General features: G+C 33.3%; 1 protein-coding gene across 4 annotated transcripts in view; it reads left to right on the forward strand.

Moving 5' to 3' along the window:
* The window catches only part of PHF14 (PHD finger protein 14), a 196,217-nt gene that overhangs the window by 83,772 nt on the left and 86,180 nt on the right, over nucleotides 1–26,265 (forward strand). Inside the window, exons 15-17 of one of the 4 annotated variants that reach the window (XM_021689511.1) lie at nucleotides 11,898–11,948; nucleotides 12,074–12,195; nucleotides 14,096–14,149. In XM_021689511.1, the coding sequence (XP_021545186.1) occupies nucleotides 11,898–11,948; nucleotides 12,074–12,195; nucleotides 14,096–14,135 (213 nt within the window). In that variant the 3' untranslated portion in view covers nucleotides 14,136–14,149. Of the gene's footprint in view, nucleotides 1–11,897; nucleotides 11,949–12,073; nucleotides 12,196–12,776; nucleotides 12,928–14,095; nucleotides 14,150–26,265 lie in introns of those variants that run through there. The other 3 variants (XM_021689510.1, XM_021689509.2, XM_021689513.1) reach the window with 3 other exon arrangements.

Consider the following 26,265-nt stretch of genomic DNA (forward strand, 5'->3'; position numbering starts at 1 on the left):
CTTCCTTCCTTCCTTCCTTCCTTTCCTCCTTCCTTCCTTCCTTCCTTTCCTCCTTCCTTCCTTCCTTCCTTCTTTCCTTCCTTCCTATATACACAGTTTTTGATATAGTCAGCCAGGTCAAATAATTTCTTAAATATTTCCTCCAGAGCCCTTTCTCCTCCAGCTCTAATCTGAACTGGTTTTTCTATGTCATCCTTGGACTTTGCTTCATCATCATCATAGGACTTCCTTTTAAACTTTCATAGGTGGAATTTTTTGTTGCTTGCATCTAATTTTTTTTTTTTTCATTTAGTCCCTTATCTTGATGGGACAACTTCTTCAATGATTTATTTAGTAAAGGTTAGTGAGAGGTAAATTTTTGAGATATTACATGTCTGAAAATTAGTTTTTTATGCTCATTAATAATACGGTTGTGTATAAAATATTACATTTTTTTAAAGCACCACTTGACTGACTCCTGGCTGTCAGTATTGCTTTCTGCTTTTTAAACTCATTTTATCATCTGTCTTGAAACTCTTAGCATTTTCTTATTTTCCAGTGTATTCAGTGGTAAAATTCAGGACCTTGCTTGGTGTGGTACATCTTTATTCATCTCTGGGAGCTTAGTGAATCCTTTCTGTCTAGAAACTCATGTATTGTAGTTCTGAGAAATTAGTTTTTGTTATTTCTTTGATAATTTTTATCTTTTTTCTGTTCTCTTTTTCTGGAACTTCTACTAATTGTATTTTGGTGCTGCTAGATTAGTTCTCTAATATTTTTTTTCTTTTCTTTTTTTTTTAAGATTTTGTTTATTTATGTTAGAGCACAAGAAAAGGGAGCGGCAGGCAGAGGAGGCAGACAGAGGGAGAAGCGGGACTCAGTCCCAGGACCCTGAGATCATGACCTGAGCCGAAGGCAGATGGTTAACCGACTGAGCCACCCAGGCATCCCTCTAATATTTTTTTCTATCATATTGTTCTTTTTTTTTTTTACTTCTGGGAGATTTTCTCAACTTTATATTCCAACTCTTTTACTAAATTTCTGATTTGGGGATGCATGTGTACTTTCATTGTTCTTTTTAATAACAGATGTTCTTATTTCATGATGGCAAAAACTTCTTTTACCTCTTTAGGAATATTCATTGTAATTACTTCTCAATTTTTTTTTTTTTTTTTTTTAATCCTTCATTGTCTGTTTCCTCTGGGTTCCTAGTTCTGTTCATGTTTGTCTCTTTCATGTCGAAGCTTTCAGATGACTGGGGATCCTTAGATGTGCACTCATATATTTAATGGTAATTAAATTTATGTGAGGCTGTTTTCCCTATAGGGCTGATTTTATGATCGGGGGCTTTTTCTTCAAGAACATCTTAAATGTCAGTATCAGTAGTTTTTTTCCACATCCATTCAGTAGAAGTATTCTCTCATCTCCTAACTGGTAGGTATAATTTTGACTGCCAGACTCCTGGACAGGTGAGGAGAAGGGGGCTAAAGATCTCACAGTTCAGAGAGCAGAATTCCATGTAAACTTACTGATTTCTGTTTGTTACGTCACTGCTCCCTTCTCTGTGCCTGATAATCCATTGTCCAGAGTCTGTCTGGTTATTTTTCTCCAGAGGATAGGCCTCCTGTGTCTGGTGGGAAAGGAGTAATCTCTTGACAGTATAGAGAAGGAGTGAAATCCCTTATACTTTTATGTTACTGAATTTTAACCCAAAGTAACATTTTATTTCCTACCTATATAGTGATTTCCACAGTGTGGTAAGTGGAATAATGGCCCTCCAAAGATGTCCATGTCCTAATCCTCAGAACCTGTAAATATGTTCTCTTATATAGCAAAAGGAACTTTGCAGGTATGACTAAGGTTATAGACCTTGAGATGGAAGGTTAACCAGAGTTGTCCAATGTGGGCCCAGTCTAATCATATAAGTACTTAAGAGGTTGTAGGGGCGCCTGGGTGGCTCAGTTGGTTAAGCGACTGCCTTCGGCTCAGGTCATGATCCTGGAGTCCCTGGATCGAGTCCCACATAGGGCTCCCTGCTCGGCAGGGAGTCTGCTTCTCCCTCTGACCCTCCTCTCTCATGTGCTCTCTCTCATTCTCTCTCTCTCAAATAAATAAAATCTTAAAAAAAAAAATGACTCATTAAAAAGAAGAGGTTGTAAATAAGAGGGAGATGTGACTACAGACAAGGGGTTAGAAAGATGATGCAGCATTGCTTCCTTGGAAGATGGAAGAAGGGGGCCATGAGAAAGGAATGTTGGCACCCTCTAGGAGATAAAAAAGGCAAGTAAACTGATTCTCCCCTTAGAGCCCTGTGAAAGAAATGCAGCCCTGTCAGCACCTTAATTTTAACCCAGTGGCACCCATGTCAGAACTGTAAGAGTGCATTTGTTTTGTTTTAAGCCACTGAGTTTATGATAATTTGTTATAGCAGTAATAGAAACTAATATAGAGTAACTTGTACATTTCTTTTCACATTTAAAATTAAAATGGGACAATGATTTATAATACTATATATTTTTTACTTGAAGCCATGTATGTTGGAAACGAATGACACATTCCTTCATATTTTTGGAAAGTTCCAGTAGTACAGTAGTTTATTCATACTCAAATGTTTTATATCATTAAATGATGTAGAGTCAGTAGGTGAATTTTATAGCGCTTAATAAGTTTTTTCAATACTGATGGATGTTGAAATAATTTTGAAAGGCATTTTAGTTTTATTTAGGTGTAAGTTAAATGTAAAAATTAATCATTTATGCGGTAATGGAGAATTGGTTCATTATTCTGTAAAGTTTGTTACAATTAAAATTAACTTGATCAACTTATGAATGATTTTTTTATAACAGCTTTACTGAGATACAATTCACATACCATGCAATTCACTCATTTAAAGTTGCGTAATTTAGTGGGTTTTAGTCAATTCATAGAGTTGTGTACAGCCATTACCAATTTTAGAACATTTTTATTGCCGTGCCCCACCTCAAATACCCGCCAAAATCCCTATACCCATTAGCAGTGACTCCATTCACCACTCTCCCAACCTCAGGCCTTGGCAACTACTAATTTACTTTCTGTCACTGTATATTTGCCTATTTTGGACATTCCATATACATGGAATAATATAGGGATGCCTGGGTGGCCCAGTCGGTTAAGTTGTCTGCCTTCAGCTCAGGGTCCTGGGATCTAGCCCCACATTGGGCTCTCCACTCAGCGAGGAGTCTGCTTCTCCCTCTCCCTCTGTGTGCGCGTGTTCTCTTTCTCTCTCAAATAAATAAAATCTTTTTTTAAATGGAATAAAAAATAGTATTTTATGACTGGATTTTTTTCACCTAGCATAATATTTTCAGGATTTATTCATGTTATGGCATGTATCAGTACTTCATTTCTTTTTCTTTTTTTTTTTAAGATTTTATTTATTTATTTGACAGAGAGAGATAGCGAGAGCAGGAACACAAGCAGGGGGAGTGGGAGAGGGAGAAGCAGGCTTCCTGCCGAGCAGGGAGCCCGATGTGGGGCTCAATCCCAGGACCCTGGGATCATGACCTGAACCGAAGTCATATGCTTAATGACTTAGCCACCCAGGCACCCTATCAGTACTTCATTTCTTTTGATTTTTGTATAATACTCCATTTTATGGCTATACCAGATTTTTAAATTCATCCATTCATCTGTCACTTGATGGACATTTGTGGGTTTGTTTCTGTTTTTTCTTTTTTCCTTTTGGCTGTTAAAATCATGTGCTATGAATATTCATGTACAAGCTTTTGTGTGAACGTGAATTTTTCACTTACCTTGGTTGTATACCTAGGAATGGAATTGCTGGGTCTTATGGTAACTCTCATTTTAGCATTTGAGAAACTGCCAGACTGGTTTTTAAACTGGACATATAATTTTCTATACTCACCAGCAGTGGTGTATGAGGACCCAAGTTTTTCTACATACTCACCAACATTTATTATTGTCTCTCCTTCTGATATAATAATCCTAGTGGGCGTAAAGTAGTATCTCATTTTGACTGATTTGTATTTCTTCGCTGGCTAATGACACTGATTATATTTAAAAAAGAAAAAAAAATGATGCAGCCCCTTTTCCCTCTCTCTTATCTGTACCATGTAACAGTGCTAAAATGATGTTTCAAAAAGTTGGACTCTTAAACAAATGAAAAATGACCGAAATTACACATCTGTTGTAAAGCTTTAAGTAATCCTCTATTATTATGGCCCTCATCCCTAATTTTAGTTTGTATGAACTAGGCAAGATAAACCTAATGTGATAATATGATGAAATTCCAGAAAGATGCTCTGGGGAATAATTGAAAGATTATTGCTGGGGTGCCTGGGTAGCTCAGTTTGTTAGGCGTCTGCCTTCGGCTCAAGTCATGATCCCAGGGTCCTGGGATCGAGCCCTGCCTAGGGCTCCCTGCTCAGTGGGGAGTCTCCTTCTCCCTCCCCCTGCTCATGTGTGTGTTCGTGCACGTCCTCTCTCCCTCTCTCTCTCTCCCCCTCCCTCCCTCTCAAATAAATAAAATCTTAAAAAAAAAAAAAAGATTATTGCCATAGCACTATTTTCTTTTGCTGCCCTTATCACAATTGGAATTAATTTTTTTGTAGTTGTTAGCTTAATAAATGGACAGAGACCCTTTACATAATAGAGACCTGGCTGTTTATTTGTAAATACTTGTTACCTGAATGCTAGGTTAAGTTCAGACAGTAAAACTGGGACCAACCATTAGAAATGTCTTAACTATGGAACATGCTGCCTAGTTCTTTGGAATAGTTGAAGCTATATGACTATGAGGGATATTTTGTGAAGGGTTTTCCAAAATTGGGTAAAGAGAAGGGATTATATGAACAAATACTTAATTTTAATTTTAAGATGTATGTGAAATAACCATGACTAAACTCCAATTCCTTTGACCTCAGTATGTCATGGATCCTTCTTTACATTCCTAGTCTAATAGCCATTTTATTGTCACAATTATCGAGCAGCATAGTTACCCACATACCTCTTGCCTTCACTTAAAATTCCAGTATGTTACTTAGATCCTGTATTTAGTAATTTTAGTAATGCTTTTGCTACCATCCTTGATTCTTTCATCCTATTGCCATTCTGATTTTTTTTTTTTTCCATTCCTGCCTGAGAGTTGCCATTTAAATGTGTTTTTTGAAATTTTTTCTTGTTAGGCCTTTTCTCTATACCCATCTTTAAGGTGAATGTTGAGTTTTATATCCTTATTAATGGTATTAAAAATGACTTACTCCTAAATTTAAGAACAATTTGACTGTAGTTTCGATTTTGAAAGATATGAGTATTATATGATTTTATTTTTATGCTTCACATTAGTTGCAATATACCATATTTATAAATAATTATTCATGTAATTATTTGTTTGGTATCTGTAGACTCATGGACATGAACTCCCATGTGGATAGGAACTGTCCTGTTTACTATATTTCTTTTACTTTCTACAGGGTTTGGTTCACAGCAGGTACTTAGTATTTCAGTTCTTTCCATCTTTCACCATGGCTATACATCTGAAGCTAGTGTACTTTGGAAGAGTCTTTTTTTCTAGCTCCTTATTGTTAGGAAGGGAATTGGTCCTTTTCTCCTAATATATTAATCATATTTCATTGACGAAACTATAGAATTACTCAAAGGCAGCCCGGGATACTTTTGTGTAAGTACCTTGTTATTTAGACATTTTCTCTGCATTATTTTTTCTGTGGAAGCTTTTCACTTGCTTTTATGCAAGGTAATTACTTTTGAAGAAAATATAAATTAGTTTACCTGTGTCCCTTTTGAAGTTACTTTAAAATTGATGTTTGTACTTTTTGGCATATTTTCTAATGACTTTAATGTAACTTGAAAGCTTTCAGATTTTCTTTTCGTTTTCTTTACACTTTATGTTATCTAGTGACTTTTCATCTTTTATACAAGTGCCAAAGGACTTAATGGGACCTGTCTTCTCATAGTCCTTTACACACATGCATCATCATTTACTCTCTTTGAAGTTGTACATCTTTTTTCCTATCTCATACATTTTATTTTGTTTTATAGATCTCCGTTTTTTTTTTGGAAAATAATGCAATAAAAAGTCAAAAATAGCTTTTACTAGCTTTGGCTAAAACAATATTGTCTTTCAGGATGCACCTGTTGTTATAGATCATTTGAAAAAAGGCTTAAACACACATTTAAACTGTTTTCCATCTGACTTAACAGTATTAAGTCAATAGCCTGTTCCAAGTGGCTTTCTTCATTTGAGAGATAATCAAATATCCTAGATGTTACTTCCATTACATTTGTTTTTAAACTAATTTTACACATGCAAAACAGAGGCCTATTTAACAAAGTTAGAACCTAAGTCCTAAGACTTCAAGAAACTAGAATATGTTTTGTGTGTGTGTATGTGTGTGTGTATGTATAAGTTTTGATGCTAGTTTAGTGGAAACATAGAAATGTTTGGACTCAGCCCTATTGAAATGACTAATGGTTAATGTGCATTGTTTCTTAACTTACTTGTTATCTTTATACTTTTTAAAAATAAATTATTGCAGTTCTGGGAAGAAAGGGTTATATATGGAGGCTTTAGATATCAGAGTTACTGAGTCTCTTATTAGACTCAAGGTGACCTCTGAGGTACTAAACAGATTATGTAACCTCTGTTTGTTATAGATCCTTAGAAGAAAGCCTTGCAATTTTTGTGGTGAACTGGACTATATTTAACTCACTTTGGCTCACTTGGAAGAGATCTACTATGGGTATCCTTAGCTCAAATACTACTATTCAGAGCCTAAAGGCTCCTGCTGTGCTTTTTGCCCCTTGGAAATCTGTCGTTTTTATTTACTTCCTCAAGTGTGGAATAAGAACAAATAATAGGCAAAGCTTCAGGATTTTACTTATTTTGAATATACCATTATTCTTGAGAAGGGTTTTATAGGAATGTTTATTAATTTATAAAATGTATAATTTGTTTTCTACTTTTAGGCTTGCAGTTATTTTAATTTAGAGTGTTAAGAAAAATTGGTCATTATTTTATTCTTCAACATATTTTCCTAACCCTGTTAGTAAAAAATAAAATGACAAGAGAGGAAAACAATCACTTTTGGTGATCACCATTCCATCTGTTATATGCCAGTAGCCAATAGAAACAGATGGTGCTTTATTCACATTGTTTATATGTACATTTTATTTTAAATATTTTATGAGTTTTAATATATGACTGTGTTCAATATATTTTATAATTGGAAAACATATACTTGTTTTTTTTAAGGAATTTTATATTATATAAACTTATGTTGAAAAATTAAAAATATGTTGAAGGATTTTTGTATAACTGCCACACAGCTGTTGGCATTTATTCCTCGGCATAAATCTGAATTTTAGCTTGACAGAGGTTTTCAAGGTTTGACCTAATTGTCCTAATTAACATTGAATTTGGAATTTTGTTCATGAAGAAACATTTGTCTTTTTGTATAGAAATTACATAGGGAGGCATTCCTTATGTTTCTTGTAACCACATACAGCTTATTTATTAACTGTCATAAAAAAGATCCATTTTAAATTTAGGGAAAACAGTACACAATGAATATGTGAAACCCATCTTAGTGATATCAAAGATGTTGAGGCACTGTTTTTTAGTTTTAAATTTAGTTCATTTGTCAAATGAATCAGTCCAACCTTGAGAAAATCATCATGCATCTAACTTCATCATAAATTAAAATAACCCCAGCGCTAAAGAATTAATTAAAATTTGTTACAGGTTTTCTAGTCCAAAAGAGTAAAGTTATTGAAACATTTAATTATTTGTTTCAGATGAATAAACTATTAAAGTGATGATAGCTAAAATACTTTATTCCTTTTTAACTTATATACATTGTCTGTAATACCATGCTACTGTCTTTGTGGATATTTTATCACCTTCTGTTTTCAAGAAAATGTACCATAGGCAGATAAAGAGCCAAGTGATCTATGCAGCACAGATTGTTCTTGTTCCTTAGGCGAATAAAATTCTTACAAAATAACACAGAAAAAAAATAGAAATATGTCAAGTTTTGGAGCGAGTTTCAAATTTTCATTCACTCTTAATACCTTAATAATTACAAAAGAAAGCACAATTTGCAATTGAACCCTCAGTCATTTGGAACTTAGAGGTAATACATTTGTGTTAAGTTCTAAAACATATACTTGATAAATAAAATTCTTCCTTTTCCACATGCTATTTTTACCCTGCTGCTTTATTTATTTTTTTGCTTCTAAAATAGTGTCAGCCTCATGTATTATCATGAAATGACCACCCAGTTATGAATACTTCTATATATCTAAGATGGGGCAAGCTTTTGGATAATTGAATTTTGTTGGATGAGCCAAACGTTTTTGTTACTCCTTTTTGCATAATTTCTTCCTTCTTTTAATTCCTCTTAACATTTTCGGATTCTTTCAGGGACACCGTGTTTAAGATATCTTGTCTATTGTGATTGTAGGCAGTCATGAATTCTCATACTTACAGTTGCTGCCACGTTATTAAAACTAGGAAGAAAAAAAAAAGGAAAGAAAACCCAGAACTGTCAGTATTTTCCTGGTTGGAGGACTTGGTATTTATGAAAAGTTGTGTTTGGATTAAATCCTCTTTTTCTTTTCTTTCCTTTTTTTTTTTTTTTCCTTTGGAAATATTACTGGTATGGTAAATGCCAAAGAAGATGCTTGCTGTAATTTACTTTGGTAATGGATCATGTTAGTCACTGTACTGTATAAAATACCAAACTGGGTAGAATATAGTGTCAATTTAAGGTATTGAGGTCTCCTCTTCATTGGGTAAAAGTCTCTACTTGTTTCAGAATAGAAGAATTCTTCCTTTAGGCATCACAGTGTTAGAGTTTATTTAAGTATTCAAGTCAGAATAAGAGATTTGCTTTCTCGTCATAATTTTACTCATCTCTACTTGCATTATACTATTAACCTTAGATTTGGCAGGCAAGAAAAATCACTGAATTCAGAGTTGAGATACCTGGGTTTGCAGTTTACTTCTGTCAGTTACCAGCTGTGTGATAATTAGGTCACTTCATTGGACTGCTTTTTCAGAACTCCAAGAGGCTATAATTTCATATTGCTTTTAACACTTCTGTTTTTCTGGCTGGAAATTGTTTAGTCATTTAAAATTACCACAGGAATACATCAATGATTATCATTTGATAATAAATGTACTTAATTGAAAATGACTGTTTTAGATAATTATAAATATATTCACTTTAAAAATAGCACTTTAATAAGACATACATAGAAGAAATTTATAGAGAAATGTAACTGTCATTGTCACTTATTGGCATTATGCTGTATGATACTAATTTCGGTATAGATATTAGAAACTTCGAATTGATGGAATCATACCAGAGGTTTAAAGGTTTAAAGTATTAATAAGAAATGGTAGATTATTGGGGTGCCTGAGTGGCTCAGTCAGTTAAGCATCTGACTCTTGATTTCATCTCAGGTCACGATCTCAGGGTTGTGAGATTGAGCCCCGCGTCAGGCTCCTTGCTGGGCATGGTGCCTGCTTAAGATTAAGATTCTCTCTCTCCCTCTGTCCCTCCTCTCTCCCTCTCTCCTTCTCCCTCCTCCCCCAATAAAGAAATGGTAAATTATTGTATATCTTCAAAAGAATTGAGAACATGAACTTAGAGCATTCACATCTATTTCAAAAATTAATTCAATGATTAGATGATTCAAAAATTAGTAGTACTTTGCTACTAGATAAAGTAGTTCAAAAATTAATATATGTACTTCAAAAATTCAATGGTTAGATAATTTAAAAAAACTAGTAGTAGTTGACTTCTGTGAAAAAAAAAACCACCCAACTAGTAATAGTAGTTTATTACTAAATGAAGTAGTAAACTGAATTGCTACTTCATTACCTAAAGATGCGTTGAATGAAGAGAAATATGAAAATGTGTGAGGCCTTTTGACCATTCTTAGATGTTTATAGAACTGAAATGAGTCATTTCAATATTCCCCCCCTTTTTCTATAAAGTTTTATTTAAGTAACCTCTGCACCCAACATGGCGAACTAATGACCCCAAGATCAAGAGTCACATGCTCTTCCAGCTGAGCCAGCCAGATGCCCTGAATATTTTCCCTTTGATATCGGTTATTTGGATCACCTGACTGAAATGCCCTTATGCATAAATTATGCAAATTGAAAAATAGATTACTGGCAAAGGGAACAGTAATTTATCCATTTTGTCGACTCTTTTATCATTTGCATTCTCTAGTATAATTATTTATGAGTTTTAATCTAACCACTTACTATTTTATTAAAACAAATTTATTGAGCTTTTATGTAATACATACTGTATTAAGATTAATTGGGTATAGAATGATGAATATGGCATGGTTCTTACCAGTTTTATGATGAATTGTGTCAGAGGACAGAAGTTGAAGCATAAAGGACAGGAATGTCACAGAGAGGAAAGATGAATATGTAAAGAGCTAGCCTCAAGGTTTTAGGTAGAACTTGGATAAGTGTTGTCAGTATTAAGGACTCTTCTACACTGATGTTCTCAGACTTTAATGTGTGCATAATTTACTTGCAGATCTTGTTAAAAGGCAGATTCTAATTCAGTATGGTGAAGTGAGCATGAGCTTCGATGTTTCCGACAAACTCCCAGGGCATGCCAGTGCTTATGAGCTATGATTGATATTTTGAAGAGCAAGGCTCAGTGTTGTTTTTTAGAAGTAAGAATAGCCATATGTAGGGCCTGCATTTAAAGCCGTTTCCTAGATATAGTCTTACTTATTCCAACTTATTCCATAGTGTAATTAGAACATACTGATTAGCAATACAAATGTAAATGAAGACATAGTTTATAAAATTACTTCTTTTGAATGACTAATTTAGTCAACTGTTGGTTATCTTTGGGCAGATTAAACAGTATGCAATTAGCCATGGTATTAAATAACAAGGGAGTCAATATTATTAAGAGTTGAAATGACAGAAATTTAGGAAAACATCAGGGTACTTGTACTGGACATCAATTCTGTTTAGGATTATTTGGGAATGTTCCTTGATCTTAGCAGTCAGACAAAAGAATTTGTGGGAATGGTGCCTCCTTTCTCTTTCAGTCTCTAAAGAACTATGGTCTGCACACACGGATTATAAATCTACAGAGGCTGTGCAATGTGGGTGGAGATTTTGAACATATTGTATGCAAATACTGTTGTATTTTTATTACTTTTAACATTTAGATGTCATCGTTCAAATGGTAAATGTGTTCTGATATATAGGATGTAAAATTTCAACTAAATAGTGTAAAATAAGTCGTTTATACCATGTTTTAGTTAGGTTTTTTTTTGTTGTTTTTTTTCTTTTTTCTTTCTTTTTTTTTAAGTCATTTCCATGCCCAGCGTGGAACCCGAGTTTTAGTTTTATTTCATTTAGGATTTGGGGACATCTGAGATCCTTTACTCCCACTTTTTGATGGAAGTTAAAAATTGGTTATGTTATACAAACATGTATATACTCTACACACACACACACAGGAGTACTAGAAGTAGTATGAGTCCAGGTTTAGCATTTTGGCTATAGAAGTCATATAAGTTACGAAAGTTTAAATGCTCTGGATAAATCATAATTGTGTGACATGTGTGAAGTGTTGAGAAGTCATTCCAGCTGATTTTGAAGAACTTACTTTTCCTATCGGGTAGTTGTGTAATTTAAAAGTAAAGCGCTTATAAAGTGCATTTAATTTGTCATGTTTTTATCTCTTGTGACATAAATTGTAACATAGTGCACTAGAGCAATACAGTATTAATTAGAAATACTAATTTTCCAAGTGCTTAAGTTAAGCAGTAACATTTAACAGAGAATATTTATTTTTATTATTAATTACACATTAGATATTTTTGTGGAATTTTTTTTTTTTCCTTAGAGAACCAGAGGACGAAAGCGAAGCTTCATTCCTGAGGAAGAAAAACATGAGGTTGGAATAAGTTAAGCATTTTTTACACAGTCTAAACTTTGAGAAACTTTCTTGCTTAAATTACTTCTTTTTTCCTCATATCCTGATTTTGTTTTATGTTTTGGTTTTTTTCCTTTGTATGGCAGGAAAGAATTCCTAGAGAGAGAAGGCAAAGGCAGTCTGTGTTACAAAAGAAGCCTAAGGCTGAAGATTTGCGAACTGAATGTGCAACTTGCAAGGGAACTGGAGACAATGAAAATCTTGTCAGGTAAATTGCATGCTGAGACTTTGTCTTTAGGGGATTAAGGTTCCATCTTCATCATTTTCTCATCACAGATATAATGGGGGAAAAAAATCACAGTATAGGACCTTTCTTAAAATCTTATTTAGTGGAAATAGTTCAGAAACAGATTTCATCCACTTATTAACCTGCCACACATGGTTATTCTCTGGCTTTAGGTGTAATTAAGAGTGATAATCTGGATTTTGAACACAAGAAACAATTTTCTCTTGACAAGAGCAGTTGGTAATGCTCTGTATGTAGAGGCCACAAAAATAATTTGATCTTTGTGCGAAGATTATTATTTTATTTCATAAAACAATACAATTACTAACTTGTTACATATTATAAAAGTTGAAGTTTATTAGTAATAATGATAAAAAGGATTCTTTTTTAATGACAAGAGCTTCATTAGCACTTCCTTACCATTTATCAAAACGAATGTGTTAAATGCTTCTCTCATGAAATAAAGAAAGGTGAAAAGATGGCCTAGATAGATTTTGTTTTTTTGTTTTGTTTTCTTCTTTGTTTCTTTGTTTTGCTTTGGTACTTTTTTTTTTTTTTATCAGACATAATGCTAATCAGGAATCTCAGCTGATGTTGCACAGTGGCTATTCCTGAGGGTCCAGAGACTGCTAATTTTAGCCTTTGCCTCTTTTGCTGAGATGAAGAAATTATTCAAAGCCCTGGGTGAGATGGAGAATGGGTGAAGTGGGTGAGCAGCAAAAGGAGATCTAATTTAAAAGTAGTATCATTCTTTCAAAGGACAGTGACACATAGTCTTTTAGTATGTTAAGGAAACCATTTCTGATTTCTTTCAAAAATTGTCTTTTGATAAAGCCGTGAAATTAACTGAGGGCACAGAAATTAAATGTTTCAAAAAGAGTGAGTTGTTAAAAGGTATATTAGCACTGTTAAATGATGTTAAATATTTGCTTCCAAAATGATGTCATTTATTTGTCATTAAAAACTAATTTCTGTTTGTTTTAATTCATCAAATAAAGGCGTGCAGTCTTAAATTTTATGAGTTTTTTATACTATCATTAAAGAAAATAAGGAGAAAATAAAAATTCCAGTGAAGAAATACAAAGTGCTTCCACAAAGTTAAGAAGGTCTATCATGTTTGGTCAGTGTTCTCTGAAGTAATACATATAGAATGTCATGAGAGCTCTCCTGGAGATGAAACTCATTTAAATTTAGAATAGAGTAGTTCCTGTATCAGAAGATACACATGAATAATTCTGACCACAGTACAATTTTCTTTATGTAAAAAAAAAAAAAAAAATCCCAACCATAAGCATAACATGATGGAATACATAAAACAATAAAAATAAATAAAAGAAAAAACCCCATAAAACAGTCTTATATAATGAACAAAAATTCAATCTAAAGGAAATCCCCTTGGGGTTGAGGGTTGCATCATGGGACATGATCAATTTGAAACAGTAGTTAAAAACTTAGAGAACTGGTTATTTTCTCTTTAATTATTTGAAACTATGTAAATATCAATCCTCTTATTTTTTCAAGATAGGAAGCTGATTCGTGACAGTTTTGGTGTAGGACCTATACATTTTTACCAGGTTTCTATTTATTTATTTTATTTGCTTGGTCGTATATTTCAAAGAACCTTGGACATAAGTTCAATTTTTATTTTAAAACTATAACAAGAGCATCTCCAACACATCATTATTTTGTCATTAAAAAAAAGTAGGTACAATCTTTCTTCGATTCTTGATGAGATTTTTAAAATAGTATTAGCCTTTCCTATCATTTATTTAATTAATTTCTGTTATAAAATTTCCATTCCTAATTGCATTATTATAACGTGCCAGTGTCTGGGATTTTGTGGAAAGTCTTCCAGAAGGTAAAGATATTTTTGTTACTCTAGAAATGATGAATATACAAAGTCTTCCTTGGTTTTGCCTTAAGAAGACAACATCACAGATTTTCTGCAAAGGTTTTAAAGAGGTAATGAAGAGGGAATTAAATGTTTTATAAATATATATTAATGTTTTTGAGGATAAAATAAGTTGGATATAAAGCAATGCCATAAAATGTTTTATGGTTATAATGTGATTCTTCTGTAAAAAAATACATATTCAGTTTAAGCACTATTGCTCTTGGGTTAAAGAAGAATTTTTTTTTATGTAGAATTTCATGTGTTTAAAAAGGCAGTCTCATAAGTTAATATTGGCCATTTCCTCTAACATCTCTTTTATTTTGTAATTGGCACCATTATTGTTTGCAAATCATCCCCCCCAAAGTCTACACTTTCATGATTAAGTTGCATTTTAAATATTATGTACACATGCTATTTTTTAACTTTAATTTTAAGACATTTTAAAGTAGACTTTATTTTTCCTAAAGATATATTTCAGTGCTTAGTCAGAGATATATTATACTTATTATGTATGTCTATTAGGTTCTCTTATAAACTTCTTTGGTGGTAATTTAATATTTTACTGAATATACTATATTTATTTTCTCAAGTTCCTTTGAACTAATGTATGTGACTCACTAGAACCTGCTGTTTAGTAGCTTTGATTTTGAAACCACACTTCTCTATGTAATTCAGGCTATATAAAAAAATCCTTCTTAATTATTTTCCTGGCTTTTTCAGTTATTTGTATATGTGTATATGTGAATTTACACATGTAATTTTTTAATATCATTGGGAAATTGACTTCATTTAATACGTTAACTGTGATATTAGGTTCCAGCTGTTATTTTTGGTTTGCCTCTAAGTTTTTCTCAGGTCTTCGGCAAGTAATTTAGCATTTTTGTGTCTCAGTTTTTCTCTTTATTATACATGATCAAAATTATACTCTGTTCCATTAGGGACTTAAATGAGTAACTACTGAGTGATAAATATTTTTCCATATAAAATAGTAGGGTAGTGGTATTATTTAGTCGTACAAAGGATGCATATATGTGGGCTCCAAAATAAGGGTTCCAATTGGTAAATATGTTTTAGTAATAATACATGCTTATTTTTGCCTTTCAGAGAATGTGCATGCCCTGTTTTTGTTGAATTTGTTGAAACATGTTCTCTAAAATGATTAGACTCAACTATTTCCACTAGACATGGGAAATCTGACAGTAATCAAGGTCCTAAATAGAAAGATGGTTTACAGTATCTTACAAATTTTTAAAAAATAGTCCTTCCATTTTGCATCTGCTTTTGAAATTTAATTAAAAATTATGTGGGAAATTTCCAATTAAAAATGCATATTTCTTAATGCTAAAGCCAAATTGAAACTCTATTTTGAAGTCTTTTTAGGTATTTATCTCTTTGTGATGGATGTTCTTTGTTTGAGGTAGATATGGCCATGTAGTGATATATTACTGGTTTTTGTTTCCACAGTTCCTGGAACAATTAATACTCAGTAAATGCTTGGTAAATGAATGACTACTTCGTATAAGTAATGACTGATCATTCTTTGCTGAATTAATAAAAAAAAAACTTTTACTGTTATAATTTATTCCTAGAACAAATTGGTCATTAAATATAAGTATTTGATGAAGATGTTTAGAAGGCTTAGTAAAGGAAAATTGCTTTTATGTCACTAAAAAATAGGGGATGAATTTTTTCTGTGTAAAAGGTAAAGAAATAGGAACTACAGATCTTGAGATTAGTTAGTTGATACATCAATGTAACAAACAAATGAAGTGATCTCTCTCCTTGATCATATTTGATTTGCAAAAGATAAATTTTTAGATGTCGCTGTGCCTTTCTTCTAAGTCTTTATCAAGCTATCAGATTAGGAATAAGACCAAACTTTTAGACCTCAAATTTTAGCTTAACTGTGTAAACTCAGTGTGACACATTTTATTACTTAATGGGAGATAGGAGAGAGAAAAAAGTTTTCCTAAAACTAAAAAAAACCCTAGAATCCATCGATCTCCTTAAATAGTATCTTTAATTTTATTTTGTATTGTGTCCTTTACTCAGAAGCATTGAGTGTAGGAAATGATCTATGAAGCTATTTTACTTTTATAGCTAAGTCCACACTATTAAATGCTTACTGTATTCTCCTCCTTATTTGAGTATATGGCAAATTATATAGATACTGAATCACTTTGGTTATAAGATTAGGATGTCTGTTTGTTCTCTTAACAATATTATTGGCACTTTTATTTATTTCACATTTTAAACATCTGGCTTCCGAGTGCTTCCCTCTTAACTAAATTTGATTGTATCATAAGCTGTTAGGACCACCAGCAAAAATTCATATTTATCAGATTTTTATTTCAGATATTAGTCTCTTTGATTACTCAGGTTTTTTTTTTTTTAATTACCCATTTTGTTCTAATGTGTGGAGGCTTATTAGATTACCTGTGTCATAGTTGAACGGTTGTTTTCTTGCAGAGATTTTATTAGACTAGATAGTAAAGCTAAGATTAGTTATAACTTGTTACTATACTCATAGAACATCAGATCACTAAAAATGGATTGTTTTAAATTTCTTTAAAAAGTGAGGAGCGCCTCAGTGGTTGATCATCTGACTCTTGGTTTTGGCTTAGGTCCTGATCTCATGGTTTGTGGGATTGAGCCCTGTGTCATGTCTGGCTCCATGCTCAGCACAGAGTCCGCTTGAGTTTCTCTCTCCCTCTCCTTCTGCTCCTTGCCCCCAACCCCCCTCATGTGCACTCTCTCTAAAATAAATAAATCTTTAAAAAAATATTTTTAAAAAATGAAACCTAGCGTTATTTTTTTTAAAGCAGTTAAAATTGCAATTGGTATCTTTTTTAAAACAAATAGAATGAGTTATTTTGATTACACACATGTTAGTTTACTGTTTCTTGTGCGGTTTATCACATAATAATCATTCTTGATAAAATTCGTATACTCATGTAGGAATATCATGATTGTAAGTGATGGTTTTTGTATTATTTGGATAATTATAAATTAAAACCTGGAAACAACTACAAGTTTTAAAATTATTTATGTCTTCTGATAACTTTCAATGTATGAAAAACAGACATTCCCTGTACAAAGACATTTCTGGACAAACTTCTGTTTTTATTCTTTGTCTCTACCAGCAATTTCAAGGATAGGTTTTAGGTTTTTGTTTTATTTTGTTTTGTCTTGTATTCCTGAGTCAGTGGTTAGTTAGTACTATAAAATTACTTTATTCTAAAGGACTACTTCCAAAGCTTGAATTTTAATTATTTCTTTCAGATATGTGTGGTAAAATGTATCCTCATGTCACGCTTATAGCTTTGTGATATACCTTTCTTCAAGTTTGGCTGCTACTCTTTCTGGTACATGTTTAACTTGGCTTTTCTCTCTTGAAAGTATAACCATCTTGAAGGCCATAGTCTGTTTCACGTAACCTCGTACAGCTTTACATTCTCGCTCCAAGTTACTGAACCCTCGCCCCCCTCCCCTGCCAATCATGTTGGTTAGTGGCTTACACACTTTGTAGGAAGTTGCATTAAGGAATCATTGCCAAGATATTAAATCTTACTAGTTTTTATGTTAGATTTAATATAAAAAAACAAAGTAGAGCAACCTATCAAGATTTCTCAGAAGACGTATGGACTTCCTGTAACTCATAGCCTGAAGAAATATGCTGCTTAACTCCTTTAATAGGGTTCACATCAAAAGGGAAGAAATGTCTGGGATTCTAAATCCAAACTGATGAAGCCTTAGGAATTATTTGAAAATGTAAACAAAGGAACATAATTATGACCTCTTTGAAATTTTATCTTCTTAGATTTTTAACTGTCCTTTTAAATTTTTATATATAATTTTAGTAACAACTATAGAAACAGTTGCTTTTCATGGAAATTCTGGTATGATTAGTGAATAATAACATCATCTAATACTTAAGCAAAATTAAAATTCAGTAAAATTAAGAACACCTATTTCTGCTGTATTCTGGAGTGTTTAACATACTTAATTATGTCCCTGTTTTGAGAATAAATTTCCATTTTGTTTAACACACAGTTGATTTTTAACCTTTTGATGTCTTTAAAAAAGATACTACTTTATGAGGTCATCTTTAGTTTTGAAAGCTTAATTTATTCTTGAAAACTTGGTTTAATTGTATTAACTTTTAAAAAGCTACTTAATTGGATAAGCTTAACACTAGGCATAAAACTAAGAATGACAATATTTAATTTAATATATGAATAATGCTAGAATGTATAAAGAAATCAGTCTGATTTACAAAGATGTTTTTTTTCCCCTTGTTATTAAAGATAAGTAGGAAAAAAAGTTTTAAAATACATTATCCTTGTCTTAAAAGTAGATGATTTTGATGAAATACAATGTTAGTTATTTGGATGCAGATAACAGAAAATTAAAAGTAAAAAAATGGCTATCTCTAAGTAGAAACTCAATCATACATGTTTCAGTGTTTTAAAATCTAGACTATGTCAATTACATAGACAAACAACAATTCAGTGTCCCTAAAATTGTAAATTCTAACGTAATAATGAAATGATGAAACAAGCTTAAACAGTTTCATGGAAATACTGTTTCCATTTATTAAAATTTATTTAAAAATATCATGTCCAATAGTTCTCTGTTTGCTTCAGTTTAGATTGCCAACCCAAACAACTACAAAAATTAAATCTGCTAAGTTCACTAGTGTTGTTTATGTGTGTTTGGAGGGTGGTAATAACTTACCTACAATGAAATGCATAAATGTTAGGTGAATAAATTGATAGCTTTCCAGAAAAGTATGCACTCATGAAACTCCCATTTCTAATAAGATCCGGGACATTTTCATCAGTTCCAAGAAGCTGTGCCCTTCCGCAATCAGTCTTCTCAAAGGCACTCATTTTGCTATTCTTTTCAACCTTATGTTAGTTTTGCCTCTTGTAGAATTTCATGTAAATGATATGTTTAGTTTTTATTTGATATCAGCTGTTTTAATGGGTATGTGAGGGTATCCCACTGTGATTTTAATTTACATTACTCTGTTATATATATATATATCATATATAGGGATGTTGAGTACATTTTCATGCACTCTCTGGCTATTTGCATGTCTTTGAGAACTAATTCTTTTGCCCATTTTTTTTTTTTTTTTAAAGATTGTGTTATATGTTTAGTATTGAGTTGTAGGAGTTTTTAATATATTTTGGATGTAAGTCCTTTTATAAATAAATGTTTTTAAACATATTCTCCTTATTCATGGCTTGCCTATTCATGTCTTTAATGGTATCATTTAAAGAGCAGAAGCTACTAATTTTGCTGAAGTCCAGTTAAGCACCTTTTTCTTTTATGATTATTGCTTTTGTTTCCTATCTAAGAATCCCTTGCCTAGGTCCAGGTTACAAAGATTGTCACCTTCATTTTCTTCTAGAAGCTTTATAACTTTAACTTTCATATTGAGATATGTGATCCATTTGAAATTACTTTTTGTTTGTGATCTCAGGTAGAGTTAAGGAAGATTTATTAACTCACGTGGGTTTCCAGTTTTCCAGCACCATCTATTGAGAATACTTGGCTTTCTACATTAAGTTGCTTTGGTGTCCCTGTTAAAAATCAATTGGCCCATGAGAGATGATTGCCTCTGAAAAACAAACTGAGGGTTCTAGAGGGGAGGGGGGTGGGAGGATGGGTTAGCCTGGTGATGGGTATTAAAGAGGGCGCGTTCTGCATGGAACACTGGGTGTTAACGCACAAACAGTGAATCATGGAACACTACATCAAAAACTAATGATGTAATGTATGGTGATTAACATAACAATGAAAAATTAAAAAAAAAATCAGTTGCCTTTTTAAATGTGGGCCCTTTTTGGGCGCTTCGGTGGCTCAGTCGATAAGCATCTGCCATCAGCTCAAGTCATGATCTCTGGGTCCTGGGATGGAGCCCCACATCAGGCTTCCTGCTCAGCAGGGAGTCTGCTTCTCTCTCCCTCTCCCTCTGCCCCTCCCCACTGCTCGTTCTCTCTCTCTCAAATAAATAAAATCTTAAAAAAAAAAAATAAATGTGGGTCCTTTAAAAACTGTATTCTGTTTCATTAAGCTATGTATTTATTCCTATGCCAGTACCAATTGCCTTGATTATTGAAGCCTTATAGTACATTTTTTTGTGCTTGTAGTTCCTTTGCATTTAATACATATGTCAGAAACACTTGTCCATTTTCATTAAAAAAAAAAAAAAAAAGAAACCTGTATATAATACCATAAAAGGCACAGGCAGCAACAACAACCACAAAAATAGATAAGTTGGATTTTATTCAAAATTAAACTTTTGGGTATCAAAGGACAGTATCAACAGTGAAACGGCAGCCCCCAAAATTGGAGAAAATATTTGCAAATCGTATATCTGATAAGGAATTAATAATTGGGAATGCATAAAGAACTGCAACTCATCAACAAAACAAAAAAACATGATTAAAAACTAGCAAAGGACTGGAATAGACATTTCTCCAACAAAGATATACAGCAACCAACAAACACATGAAAAGATCATCAACATCACTCATCATTAGAGAAATTCAAATGATAACCACAAGATACCACTTCAAACATTTAGAATGGCTATTTTAAAACTAACAAATTAGCAAGTGCTGGTGATGATTTGATGAGATTGGGTCCCTTGTGCACTGTTGATGACATGCACCATAAGGAAAACAGTATAGCAATTCCTCAAAATATTAAAAACAGAATTGCCATATGATCTAGCAGTTCCAGTTCTAGGTATATGTCCAAAAGAATTGAAGGCAGGGACTTAAGACACTGTACATCCGTATTCATAGCAGCATTAGAGGCAATAGCCAAAAGGTGGAAGCAACCCAAGTATCCATTTATGGATGAATGGATAAATAAATTAGGGAATATACATACAATGGAATATTATTCAGCCTTAAAAAGTAAGGAAGTTCTGACCCATGATATAATGTGGATGAACCTTGAAGACCTTATGCTGTTTAAAGGGTACAGTTTCAGTTGGGGAAAATGAAAAGTGGAGATGGATGATGATGATGGTTGCACAGCAGTATAAATGTACTTAATACCATGGTGCCCGGGTGGCTTAGTCAAGTGTCCAACTCGAGTTTGGCTCATGTCATGATCTCAGGGTTGTGAGATGAGCATGGGGCTCTACTCTGGGCATGGAGCCTGCTTAAGATTCTCTCCCTCTCCCTCTGCCCCTCCTTTTCCCCCCACCTCTCAAAAAATATATAAATCTACTCAATGCCTTAGAACTGTGCACTTAAAAATGGTTAAAGGGATAATGTTATGTATATTTAACTACAGTTTTTTTAAGGACCGAAACAGCTTACTGGGATTATGATTAGCTTTTTGTTGAAAACGTGGATGAATTTGGAGGAGCATGAAAATCTTAAACAGTATTCTCTCTCTCTTTTTTTTAAGATTTTATTTATTTGAGAGAGGGAGAGAGAGTGAGAACACACAAGCTGGAGGAGGGGCAAGGGGAGAGGGAGAAGCTGACTCCCCGCTGAGTGCGGAGCTTGATATGGGGGCTGGATCCTGACTGAGCCATCTAGGTGCCCCACTTTTTTTTTAATTTATTTTTTTACTGAAGTATAATTAACATATAGTGTTTTCATATTAGTTTCAGGTGTGCAATTTAATGATTTAACAATTTTATAAATTACTCAGTGTTCATCATGGTAAGTGTACCGTTAGTCCTTTGTATCTATTCCACTTATCCCCCCACCCACTCCCCCTCTGGCAACCACCATTTTGTTCTCTATATTTAAGAGTCTGCTTTTTTGTTTTTTCTTTCTCTGTCTTATCATTTGTTTTGTATTTTTTAAAATTCCAAGTGTGAGTGAAATCATATGGTATTTGTCTTTCTCTGACTTATTTCACTTAGCACAATACCCATGGTAGGTCCATGGATGGTAGGTCCATCCATATTGTTGAAAATGGCAAGATCTCATTCCTTTTTATGGCTGAGTAATATTCATATTCATTCATTTATATTCATGCACACAACACACACACACACACACACTACATCTTTACCCATTTATCTGTTGATAGATATTTATTTACTTGGCTTGCTTCCATATCTTGTCTATTGTTAATAATGCTGTAGTACACGTAGGGGTGCATATATCTTATCAAATTAGTGTTTTTGTTTTATCTGGGTAAGTACCCAGCAGTGGAATTACTGGATCATAAGGTAATTCGGTTTTTAATTTTTTGTGGAACCTCCGTACTGTTTTCAGCAGTGTCTGCACCAATTTGCATTCCCACCAACAGTGCATGAGGGTTCCTTTTTCTCCAGAAGTGCTTGCCAGCACTTACTATTTCTAATCTTTTTTATTTTAGCTGTTTTGACTGGTGTGAAGTGATATTTCATTGTTTTGATTTGCATTTCCCTGATGGTGTGTGATGTTGAGCATCTTTTCATGTGTCTGTTGGCCGTTAGTATGTCTTCTTTGGAAAAATGGTCCTCTTCCCATTTTTTAATGAGATGATTTGGTTCTTTGGTGTTAAGTTGTATAAGTTCTTTATATATTTTAGATATTAACCCCTTATCAGATATATTATTTGCAAATATTTTCTCCTATCATGTAGTTTGTCTTACGCTTTTGTTGATGGTTTCCCTCACTGTATAAAAGCTTTTTATTTTGGTGTAGTCTCAATGGTTTAATTTTGCTTTTGTTTCTCTTGCTTGAGGAGACATATCTAGAAAAACGTTGCTAAGGCTGATGTAAAAGAAATTACTGCCTATGTTTTCTTCTAGGAGATTCATGGTTTTAGGTGTCCCATTTGGGTCTTTAATCCACTTTGAGTTTATTTTTGTGCATAGTGTAAGGAAATGGTCCATTGTTTTTGGTTTTTTTGGTTTTGGTTTTCTTGCATGTAGTTGTCCCATTTTCCCAGCACCATTTGTTGAAAGGCTATCTTTTCTCCATTGTATATCATGACCTCTTTTTGCAGTTTAATTGACCATTTATGCTTGGGTTTATATCTAGACTCTCTATGTTGTTCCATTGATCTATGTATCCACTTTTGTGCCAGTACCGTACAGTTTTGATTACTACACCTTTGTAATATAACTTGTACTCTGGAATTGTGATACTCAAGCTTTGTTTTTCCTTCTCAGGATTGCTTTGGCTCTTTGGGGTCTTTCGTGGTTCCATACAAATTTTAGGATTGTTTGTTCTAGTTCTGTGAAAAATGTTGGTATTTTGATAGTGATTGCATTAAATCTGTAGATTGCTTATGGACATTTTTAACAGTATTGGTTCTTCTAATCCATGGGCATGAGATATCTTTTCATTTGTGTTGTCTTCAGTTTCTTTCATCAGTGTTTCATAGTTTTCAGAGTACACCTCCTTGGTTAAGTTTATTCCTCTGTATTTTATTATTTTTGGTCAATTGTAAATGGGATTGTTTTCTTAATTTCTCTTTCTGTTCATTATTAGTGTAAAGAAATGCAACTGATAATTATTATTGTAGAGAAATGCAACTGATATATTAATTTTGTATCCTGTGACTTCACTGAAATCATATATGAGTTCTAGTAATTTTTTGGTGGAGTCTTCAGGGGGTTCTATATATAGGATCATCTGCAAATAGTGAAAGTTTTACTTCTTTACCAATTTGGATGCCTTTTATTTCTTTTACTTGTTTGATTGCTGTGGCTAGGACTTCCAGTACTGTGTTGAAGAAGTGGCAAGAGTGGACATTCTTGTTCCTGCACGTAGAGGAAAAGCTCACTTTTTCATCATTGATTATGATGTTAGCGGGTTTTTCATATTATGGCCTTTATTATGCTGAGGTATGTTCCCTCTAAGCCTACTTTGTTGAGAACTTTTATCAAGAATGGATGTACCTTGTGAAATGCCTTTTCTGCATCGTTGAGATGATCATGTGGTTTTTATCCTTTCTCTTGTTAATGTGATGTATCACATTGATTTGTGAAAATTGAACCACCCTTTTATCCCTGAGATAAATCCCGCTTTATCCTGGTGATTGATTTTTTTCATGTACTGTTAGATTCAGTTTGGTAATATTTTGTTGAGGATTTTTATATCTATGTTTAGCAGAGATATTGACCTGTAGTTTTCTTTTTTTGTTTTTGTCTTTATCTGGTTTTGGTATCAAGGTATTGCTGGCCTCATAGAATGCATTTGGAAGCTTTCGTTCCTCTTCTATTTTTTGGAATAGTTTGAGAAGAATAGGTATTACCTCTTCTTTTAATGTTTGCTAGAATTCACCTGTGAAGCCATCTGGTCCTGGACTTTTGCTTGCTGGGAGTTTTTTTAATTACCTATTCAATTTCATTGCTAGAAATCAGTCTGTTCAAATTTTCTATTTCTTCCTGATTCAGTTTTGGAATTTATCCATTTTTTTAGGTTATTGAATTTGTAGGCATATATTTTATAATATTCCCTTATAATCCCCTGTATTTCTGTGGTGTTGGTTGTTACTTTTCTTTCATTTCTGATTTTTTTTTTTTTTGTCTTTTCTCTTTTTTGTTTTTTTTTTTTTTTTTTTTTTTAATGAGTCTGGCTAAAGATTTACAATTTTGTTATCTTTTCAAAGAACCAGCTTCTGGTTTCATTGATCTGTTAAAACTTTTTTTTTTTTTTTTAGTCTCTATTTCATTTATTTCTGCTCTAGTCTTTATTATTTCCTTCCTTCTACTGGTTTGGGCTTCTTTTGTTCTTTTTCTAGCTCCTTTAGGTGTAAGGTTAGATTGTAAGTTCATTCAATCAAACCCCCCCCTTGATATCTGATCATCCTAGATACCTGATCAGGTTCCTCATCCTCCACCTTCCCCAAGGGGATGTCTCATTACCTGGGCTAGCTTCAGCAACAATCCTGTTTGGTTGGTTTAGCTAGAATCTCCCCTTATCTTTGATGTTGCCTCTTAGTGATTTTTCATCCACTGACTCCCACCCTTTTCCTGGGCCATAAATTCCCACTTGCCCATGCTGTACTTAGAGTTGAGCTGCATCTTTCTCTTCCATTGTAAAATCCCATTGCAGTGGTCCCAATATCTACTGGTTCTAAATGAACTATACCATTTTTAACAAGTGTGATTGAATTTTTTTTTAACAAAGGAACTTCTAATTAAAGATATACTAAAATGAGTCTTGAAATGTGAAGAAATTATTCCATTTTAGTTATTCTTCAACTTGATTTTTTTTTTAACATTGGGTATTTTAAAAAGAAGCCTGCTAGATTTATGTGAAGAGCCTAAATTTTATTAAATTTCAGTATTTTTCTACATTTGGGGGGACAGTATTATGTAACAAATGATTAGTTTGAGGATTTGTAGCCATTCAGCTGGGTTTGACACCTGTTTCTGTTATTATTAACTCTGCCCTTATCTTTCCTGTGGCTTAGTTTCCTTATTTGTAAAATAGCAATAATCACCAATACCTACCCCTTAGGTTGTTGGAGGATTAAATGAGATAAATGCAAGTATAGGGGTTGGCTCAGTTGTTAGGGAATTGTAAATGCTCTCTATATGCAAACAATAACAACAACTGTAATAAAACACTTAAATAATATGTACCAGGCACCATATATATGTACTCACTTAATCCTTATCCTGTGAGCTAAAGAGTATTATTATCTCCATTGAATTGAGGAAACTAAGCCGTAGAGAACCTGAGTAAGTTCCCCAAACTTGCATAGCTTTGGAAACTAGTGGAGCTGATACTCAGATTCAGGCAGTTTGGCTCTAGAGTCTGTGCTGCCTATATAGTCTCAGTATAATTTACATTTCAGCTCCCTGGTTGGATGAAATGTGCCTTTGATAAATGTGTTTGTTGCAGGCTAAATGGTAACAGCCCTTTCAAGATGATCTGATGTTGTGTTTATTTTATAGTTTTCATGATATTCTCAGAGACTTCAGTGCTATAATCTTTATTCTCCTACCATACTATTTACTAAATGCTTTTGAAGTCCCTCTCCCTTTTTTTTTTTAAAGATTTATTTATTTATTTATTTATTTGAGACAGAGAGAATGAGAGACAGAGAGCATGAGAGGGAGGAGGGTCAGAGGGAGAAGCAGACTCCCTGCCGAGCAGGGAGCCCGATGCGGGACTCGATCCCGGGACTCCAGGATCATGACCTGAGCCGAAGGCAGTCGCTTAACCAAC

Source organism: Neomonachus schauinslandi, chromosome 12 (genome assembly GCF_002201575.2).
Source record: "Neomonachus schauinslandi chromosome 12, ASM220157v2, whole genome shotgun sequence".
Classification (NCBI taxonomy): Eukaryota; Metazoa; Chordata; class Mammalia; order Carnivora; family Phocidae; genus Neomonachus; species Neomonachus schauinslandi.